We start from the raw sequence: 9,962 nt of genomic DNA, 5'->3' as shown, positions 1-9,962 counted from the left end.
AGATATTCAGCATATTTGGAACCAGTAGTTAATAAAATGCAATCAGTTGATTGTGACCTACATGCAGTACACAGGTATATAAAAAATGATTTGCTGGAAGTTTTTAAAAAAACATAGGGCTGAAGCAGATGAGAATGGGACCATAAATGGGTCTTGTGTAACTTGGGTTAACTGTCTTCTCTTACTAGTTTATTATCTTATAATTAAAATCTAAATAAAAACAATTATGTACTTTTTTTATAAGTTTCACAGTGATTTGATACATGAAGCCATACTAAGAGTTTTGCCTATTGAGAATTTCAGCAAATTCCATTTAAATTAGTTCCTTAGATTACATTGTTTCATTTACTTAAATAAGTTTAGTTACTTATTCTAATGCTGTTTTCCATTTTAAAATTTGTCACCAATTAATTATTTCCACAGTTCTGCCATATGGCGGCAGATTGATTGGTTCATTTTAGCATTATTATGTAGTTTACTTGTGTTTTATTAAGATTATTATGATATGTAATTTTTATCGAACATCAATTTATAAAAATATACATGAATTTAGAGTTCCAATTACCACAGTCTAAATGCCAAACATTTTTAAACTTAACTTGAAACTTTCTATGCTACTTTAATTTATAATTTTTTTCTTGTTTGCTACTTGTTATTTACATTTAAAGCAGTGCATACATTGCTGTTAGAGGCCAAGTATGTTGAGAGCCTTATAGCCTGTATGTATGAATGCTAAAGATTTCAGGTCACTTAATATAAACACAAAGTAATGTTTTTACATAGGATTAAAAGCTTTTTTTGTAGGGTTTTCATTTTATAAGTTAAATTAATTGTGTGTGCCCATATTTACTGACACTATGGGAAACAGATTTTGACAATTATAAAAATGTACCAAATCCTGCATTAAAGCTTACATGCGATTTTAAGAAAAATATTAGTTAATGAAACCTTAAAAATTATAGAGGGATAAAAGAAATATAATATATCAGAGCTCATTTTAAGCAGGGTAAACAGGGCGCAGCACCCTACTGCCCTTTTAGTCAAAAGAATCCACCCTGTTGCCCCTGAAGTAAATAAGTGCCCTAATGTAATAGACTCCATACCCTTTCGTTCCTCAACCCTTTATTTTTCTCCCAAACTCTACAGTGGATTTCTTAAACTTTTGCTATTTTCAACTCTTTTTATTTAGTTTGTTGTTGCTGCGAATACATGGATTTATATGGGGAAGGAAAAATAGACATCACACCCCTTTGTTGCACTTGTCTTTGAAAGTTTGCAGTTACTTCCACTATCATTAAATCATAACTACAGACACTTAAAAACATACATTTATTATTTTATTAATATATGCATGCATTTTAAATAAATTACTAAGCTAATTAGCTCATTAACTCAATATATATGTTAATTTATTAATAAAAATTAGTAATTAATATGATTGCTTTGCTACACTCACATTAAAGAGTTCAGGGGCAAAATTGTGTAGCAACCAATATATATACATGACTTATTACTGGTACCTATTTTTAAAATATTCTTTTTTAACTACATATTATGACGAAAAAAACTTAGAAAGCATATCTAATTTCTAAAAAAAAATATTATTATGAGGCATGTTTTTCTTCTGTGAATCAGATGAAGAAAATCTCGTCCCCCTCTACCAAAGAAAAGTTGGCACTCCACTGTATGAAAATTTGTGCCCCCCCGATGGTCGACGTGAGAGTTATCTTAAAATCAGAAGTTTATTGGAACGAGAGTTAGGTTTTCTTATTTATAGCGTTGCCTACTATTTTTTTGGTTATTGTTGCTCATGCAATGGAGAACGTATTTGAAAGCGTAGCTATTGTAGTGGATATGCTAGTAAAAGATTTGGAAAACCTTAAAAAAAAGAGTAAAATGTGGGTTCGAAAATGGATTGATCGCAGAGCTGCTTTTGGAGCTTCTACTCATTTTCTGTCTGAAGTAAGAGCTGAAGATCCTAAAACTTTTAAAAATCATTTACGTCTGAAACCGGAACAATTTGACGAACTTTTGAAGCGAGTTGAACCGTTGATAAGGAAGGAGGATACAAGTATGAGAAAAGCTCTTCCATCGTTTGTAAAATTACAAATCACATTGAGGTATTTAGCTTCTGGTGATAATTTCTCAAGTCTTGAAGCCCTTTACAGAGTGCCCAAAAGCACAATATCGAAGTTCCTCCCGTCGGTTCTTGATGCAATTTACGAAGCACTAAAAGACTGTTTAGTGGTAAATATATATATATTTTATTTTTCCTTGATTAGAATTGATTTTAAGAGTCAAATTGCATGATCTATGATTTATATTTATTTTATTTTATTTGCATATAGTTCTGTCATAGTTCTTTGGTTTATAAATTCCAAAATCAATAATATTCTGCTCTAATTTTGTTTGGAATGTGCATAATTTTCCCAACATTGGAATAAAATTGCACCTGCATTGGAATAAAATTGCACCTGCATACCTGCATTGCACCAAGATCAGCCGGTTGCACATAAAGTTGAAGGTTTATGGATTGTTTGAGTTTCAATTCGAATTGAAAACTTCTTATTTAGAACTGCAACTTGGAATAAAATTAGAATATCCACTTCTGTTCGCATTATCAGGGTCAATATAAATAAAAATGAAATTTATGAGGTTCGGTAGAGTTCTAAAAATTTTGAGTTTGTTAAAGAAAAATAGCGCTTCTAAGGTTTTTTTTCTTCCTCTTCTCAGGAACAAAAATCTTTCCCAAAGAATAACCTAAAACAAGTGAGAGACCTAAAATATGCACTAAATACAAAACCATATTTATTCTTTTATTAGGAAAAGCAATTAAATAAAAATTATTCGTTGAGGCAATCCATTGCCTTTTCTAATATGTTTTGATTGACTCGTCGTTGGCGAATAAGTTGAAGTATATCGACTTGCAACTGTAAGGCATCATCCAAAGGAAGTTGCCGCAGTTGACTCGCAACATTTCTTCCAAAGTGCGAAAATTCATCCACAGGCTCTTTTTCCTTCATCTCCTCACGGGCCTCGTCTGAAATTCCTTGTAAAAGAGATATGGCCTTATCCATGTGGTCAGGGACTTTTTTGGGTTTTTTCTGTATTGGTGTGGCAGTTAATTCTTCTTCATCTTCCTGTTCAGCATTCTAAATATGTATAGATATTTGTGTTTTTACTTATGCATTAGGAAAATCAATATTGACTATACGCTTATAACAAACTGTTTAGACAATACGCAAAATCTTCACTCACTGAGTCACTATCAATAACTCTCTCTTTCCATAAAATTGCAAAACTAAAATATGGAATTTATAAGATTCGTTGAAAAACCTAAGAGTTTAATTTCGACAATTTTAATTATAGGATAATTAACAGTAATGCAGAATAACTCACTACCGCCAGGTGTTAGCCGCGAATTGATTGATTGATTGAATGTAGAGTTTAATGGCACAAAATCCAAATGTGGACATGCTGCGCCAAACAATATGTTTATACATGTCAAAATTGAAGTGCATACTTATTTTCCTAAATATAATTAAAAATTGATAAAATCATATACAAACAATCAACGGTAATATTGAAATAAAATCACGTCAAAGTTAAAACACAGAAAAATAGTATAAAAGTAAGAATATCCTTCTAAAAATGAATAAATTCATGAACAGAATAAACTTATATACAATTTAAAATGCCAATAGCACGTAAAAATGCAAAAATGTTCGGATGATGAGAGTCACCTAACAAATCTCCCATAGATAAAATAGAACTGCCAAAAAAGGCAAGACGATGTCTGTTAAAATACGGGCAAGTGATTAAAATATGGTGAATCGAAAGTAAAACATCACAAGTGTTGCATTGAGGAGGTGGTTCACCAAACAACAAATGTAGATGGGTCAGTCTGGTGTGTCCGATTCGCAGACGGATAAGCTTAACATCTGCACTACGTAGTCGCAACACAGGGAAGGGTTCCAAATTTGACTTATGAGCGTGCAACTTATTATTCACTTGGTTATCCCACTGCTGCTGCCATAAAGATTTTATATACTTTTTAATATGTATTTTTACATCTGAGAATGGTATAGATAAATTTAAAGTAGTAGTAGCAGATCGCGCTGCTGTATCGGCTAAATCATTGCCTGGGATTCCAACGTGACTTGGAACCCAGCAAAATAAAATATCGAAACCATTTTTATGAAGATTAAATAGCAAATGCTGTATAAAACACAAAATGGGATGAGTTTCATTGTCAAAATGGTTGAGTTGGCGCAACACGCTCATACTATCTGAGTAAACGCAGTATTTTCTATTCAAACTAGCTGAAATAAGCCTTAATGCCAACAGAATTGCAACTGCCTCAGCGGTGAATACGGAACACATAGTTGGTATTTTATAACTGTAGGTGTCGTCAGCAATAACAATACCACAGCCTACATAGCCAGGACATTTTGAGCCATCTGTGAAAACCGGAACATGTTGACAATATTGATGACGATGAGCTTTGTATAGTTGCTGAAAAATGATAGGCGCAACATGAGATTTACTATGTACATCGAATGGAAAATGAAAATGATATTGTGAAACGTTCCAAGGTGGAATAAGCGAGTGATCGACACATTGTGTAGTTGAGTCACAGATATTGAATGATTGGTTGAGCGAGCATTAAAAGGGCGAACATGTGAGGGTCGAGCATCATAAATCCGCTCTAAACTTACTGGAAGTGTTTCACGTTTAAGAGGGTGTGATGTGGATGAGACTACGTGAAAATAATATGTTAGACTGAGCTGCATGCGTCTCAAATCTAGAGGCAATTGGTGACACACAGCATACAGGCTTTCAACTGGAGAAGTAAGAAATGCGCCGCTACATATACGCAAGGCAGTATGATGCACTGTATCCAACCTTTTAAGGTGAGAAGCTGAGGCAGTGCCATATACTGCACAAGCATAATCAATACGCGATAGAATAAGTGCTTGATATATCCGTAGTAAGGCAATACGATCTGCACCCCAATGCGTATTTGAAATGACGCGCAACATGTTCATAGTTTTCTCACAGCGTTTTCGCAACTGTCTAATATGAGGGCCAAATGTCAACTTCTTGTCGAAAATCACTCCCAAAAATTTAGCTTCTTCAACTACGGGTATAGCAATGTTATTAATATGTATGAAGGGATCATTATGCAGCCTGCGCAACCGACAAAAATGCATGCATGAACTTTTGGAGGGGGAAATTGTATGCCCGTTCTCATCACACCATTTGATGGTTTTATTCACAGCAAGTTGAAGTTGACGTTCAATCACTCGCATGTCAGATCCTGAGCATGAGACGTTGAGATCGTCAACGTATAGTGAACCAAAAACTGTAGGTGGTAAAATATGTAAGATGAGAGATACATGAACGATGAAAAGTATGACACTCAGAACGCTACCCTGTGGAACACCTTCAGATTGAATGTAGACATCAGAGAGTGTATTACCCAGTCTGACTCGAAAATACCTCTGTCTCAGAAAGTTTTCAATAAATGCAGGGAGATGACCTCGAAGACCCATGTTAAACAAAGCCTTTAGAATGCCGTAACGCCATGTTCGATCGTACGCCTTCTCAATATCAAAGAAGATAGAGATAAAATGACTACGTCGAACAAAAGCATTACGAATACGCGATTCCAAAGCAGCAATGTTGTCTATAGTCGATCTGCCCTTGCGAAATCCACTCTGAAAGTCGGGGATTAGATGTTTCCTCTCTAGATAATAGACAAGTCGAGAATTTACCATGCGCTCGAGAGTTTTGCAGAAGCAACTCGTCAGCGCAATCGGGCGATAGTTCATCGGATTTGTCGCATCCTTACCTGGCTTCAAGATAGGTATGACAATTGCCTCACGCCAATTAGTTGGAAATATCTGTTCTAACCATATTCGATTGAAAAGATCGAGAATATTGCGCAAGGAGACAGTATTCAAGTGGCGTAGCATGCAATACGTAATTCCATCGGGGCCAGGGCTTGTATTGGGAGATTTCGCAATTGCTCGTAGTAATTCTGTAAAAGTAAATGGTTGATTATACTGCAGTTGCTGTCGAGTCACAAAATTTAGTTTATTTTTTTCCGCAACGGGCTTATGGCTTTGAAACGCTCGGCTGTAACTGTCAGGACTGGAGACGGCAGCAAAAGCTTCACCTAGGATGTTACTCACATCTACAATATCTGAGTAAATAGTACCGTGTCTTTCAAACACCGGAAGATGGAATTCACGGTACATACCATTCGCCTTTTTAACTCTCGACCAGACTTGTCTGGGAGACGTTGTAGATGTGATAGATGAAACGTAACGCTTCCAAGACTCCCTTTGACTTTGGCGCCTTGTCCTACGAAAGAAAGCTCTAGCTCGTTTAAAAGTCACAAAATTAGTGTTTGTTGGATAGCGACGGAAGATGTTCCACAATCTCTGCTTCTCTTTGCGAGCCGCAGAGCAATCGGCATTTCAGCCATAGAAAATTTCAAAATACTTCCACTATCAGCGGCATCACCCACCACGGAGTCCTACATGGGGGATGCAAGTAACAAAAATGAGTAACTTGACACCGATGCTAACCAATAGCTATACGTCCGCGAGTCACCCCTGAAGCAGCCTCCACCCTTAACGAGGTGCCCAGTAAGTGACTCCGGACTTGACCCTAACCAACAGGTGACGTACGTGGCTAGCCGGTTGATACATACAGGCCAATATGCACCTCCCGTTTACCTGAAGCACGGGCCGAAGCAGTGTATTGGGGTACCAGGATGCCCCTCAACTGCCAGGATCCCGTTTTCCAGGGACACGGGTCTCCACGCATGGCAAACACGCGGGTGGTCTCTTCCCATCTGAGTCCGATACAACAGGGTGGTAATCGAACACAGACAAAAAGCCCTCACCAGTTAATGTGGTAACCACGACAAGGGGGAAGAGAAAGGAGAAAGTGAGAGAAAAGGGAGAGGAAACGGAAGGGAGGACAGATCACTAGGGTACCCCGGGGCGTGACTCCCTGTGTTTACCTAAAGAAGGTAAACCCCCTCAGGGGGTGTTAGCCGCGAAATAGCTGATTCCGGCTCTTATGATTTGAACAGCCAAGTATGTGGAACCGCAAGGCAGTTTGTACTTGAAGGAGGGCCAAATGGTTGCCATAGTCGGTTTGTGTATTATAAGCATATAGTCAGCCAGTATGTCAATGATGCTAGATAAACTCTATATCGCTCATGGGCTGCAATAGCGGCTCAACTCAAAAAATCAAGTTTTGAGAAAAGTGGGTTTAAAGTTTTCATTGATAAGTAAAATGCTTTCGTTTGCTTAAACAAAGATTACCTTTAGGTTGAACTATAAGTTGTGCTAGTATTGCTGCTGAAAGAATGTCTATTTTCATATTTATACCTGTTCTTAGTCCAAAACTCGTGTTTTTTTAGTTGTGCCACTATTGCAGCCCATGAGCGATATATAACAACATAACGCGTATAATATTTATGTTGTCACCGAACCCATGCCATTTCATCTTCACGTTGGGGATCAGCAATTTATGCAATTAAAAACAGAAACCAATATTCAATGCGCCTTAATATAAAATTTCTGTTTTGTAGTTGTCACGTAGGCAACTAAAATGAGCTATACATATGGCAAAAATGAAGGATTGAAAGTGAAAAATTCACACTAATGATCAAAGTTCAATATTTTTTATTTTAATTATGTTTATGAATTTACGTAGCTAACAATTTGGAACTGAATTGTAATTATCTATATTAGAATAAAGGACTTAAAACTGTTGTATCTCCAAACACTAAAATTTATAAATGTCATTATTGGGAAATTATGTGAATTATTTGCTCCAAATGTAATTTCCAAGACTGATTAAAAATTATATATATCAAACCGTAATGTATATAAATTGAATGCCATGTTTGTAAGTGAAAAGTTTACATAAGTTGTATATGTTATACATTTTAAGCCTTCCTTCTTACACACAAATTAGCTGCGCATGCTCAACAAATCGGAAACCAAAAATCGAAATACTAGATCAGTTGTGATTAGTCTATAAGTATTTGTTTAAAGAAAGTTACTTGTAAGTTATAAGCTACGCATTTCTCACTAATATGTATCTTAATATATTATCGTCAATCGACATAATTTTTTTCAGTTCATTTTTAGGCAATTTTTTTTTTAGTTATAATGGATACGAATACTTTTTATTTTATGCCCTCAAAGAGAGGAGGTAGAATTTTAATCTTTGAAGAGGAAATTTTCATCATCATGAAGAAAGTAGGGGAGACTACATACAATTTTGGAAATGTGCGTGCACTGCACGTGTAACTTTTTTAAAAACGATATCTTTCAGTCACGAGCCGTATACCGCAACCATTCTACAAGTGAAGGCAAATTAACAACTCGGAGTTTTAAAGAAAACTTAAAAACTAGAGCAAACCGTGGAAACTGGTACTCCCATACCAAAACTACACAAGTAAGTTTCTAATATTTTAATGATTCTAATGTTTTTGCGAAAGTCATTCAAAAGGCGAGAGCTGAAAATTTAGCAGTTTTTATGTATGTAGTTAAACTATGTAAATATATATATCGCCTTTGAATAATATAATTCTTTTTTTTGTAAAAATTCAAATTTAGTTTTAATTTCTTTGCAACTAAGCCAACTGTTTTTAGATATTTTAGTCCCATTAATGTTAGTTTTATATTTTGCACTTATATAATAAAATAAATAAATTAATGCAAAAAATAATTAACACATATTTTTATTTACTTTAATAGTGATTGTAAAATTTTAAATAGTAGAGTAACAATATTTTGCTGTAAACAATGCAATCTCGGAAATAATTTTCATACATAAAATAATTGAATTGTTTATGAAAAAAATTCACAACACGTATTTTTATTTATTCAAGCTAAAATTTTGAGATTGCAATTCATATTTCTCACAAATTTCGACAATAGAAATTACATTGTAAAATAATTTAAACAATTTTTAAATTTGCGTAGTGAGTGATTAAAATTACAAATAACTAAACAATTTTAAAATATTTATGTGCCAAATGTTTTGTGCCTTTCCTACATCTTGAGTGCTAATATCTTTTTACGTATCCATACTGTTAGAATGGATGTGTAAATAGATATATTTAAGTTGCGGAATATCTCATAACTAAAAGGGTAGGTGATATAAACAAATTGAATTTAATCTGAAATGGCAAGAAACTGTGAAGGTTTTTTTTTCCAATTGCAATTTTTTCATTACATGATTATAAACATCTACACTTAAAAATGCATAAATTATGTCTCCTACAATAATATGGGATAAATTCTATATATATAAATATTTTTAACCAAGCTTACTCATTGGGCTAGAATATATATTTTTTGTGTTGAAAATTAGATTGTTTTTTGTAATTATACAGTCAAAAGTTGTTCATTTCCATATTTATTTTTTGATAATAATTTTTTCCTTGCATGAAGAAAGCACTATATTGCATTTAGCTATTTTTTTAAAAGGTTATAATTTATAGCAAACAATTATTATTTAATTACAAAGAAAGCGTTACAATATAAATTATAAGTATACTCACTATAAAATAATATGGATTAACAAAGTAGAATGGAAATTTTTTTCCCATTTTAGTAGCATATAATACGTTATTTGTACAATATATATATTATTCCTGATTATTCAATAGCGATTTGTCAATGTTTAATTTTTACTTATTAAACATACCTCATTGTGGCATAAATATTCAAAAATCCAATTCTGATTTAAATAAATCATTTTAAAAGGTCTATAATGAGGTATTATTTAGTATAATATTTATGCATGCTTAGATTTCTTTTTCCTTGGAAACTTAACTTTTAAACTTATTCTAAGTTTAAAAAATTATGCTGGTATCTCATATAATTCGCATTTGCATGCGTTATTTTTCTTTAAACTGATTTGTA

General features: G+C 34.0%; 1 protein-coding gene across 1 annotated transcript in view; it reads right to left on the bottom strand.

The window, feature by feature from the left end:
• Positions 1-2,262: 2,262 nt before the first annotated feature.
• The window catches only part of LOC147807609 (uncharacterized), a 56,723-nt gene continuing 49,023 nt past the window's right edge, over positions 2,263-9,962 (bottom strand). The window contains exon 3 of the mRNA XM_087166590.1: positions 2,263-3,152. Within this exon, the coding sequence (XP_087022716.1) occupies positions 2,844-3,152 (309 nt within the window). The 3' untranslated portion in view covers positions 2,263-2,843. The remainder of the gene's footprint in view (positions 3,153-9,962) is intronic.

The sequence above is a fragment of the Parasteatoda tepidariorum genome, chromosome 6 (assembly GCF_982258835.1).
Source record: "Parasteatoda tepidariorum strain Cologne lab strain chromosome 6, Ptep-v5.0, whole genome shotgun sequence".
Classification (NCBI taxonomy): Eukaryota; Metazoa; Arthropoda; class Arachnida; order Araneae; family Theridiidae; genus Parasteatoda; species Parasteatoda tepidariorum.
This window is presented reverse-complemented; position numbering and strand designations above follow the sequence as displayed.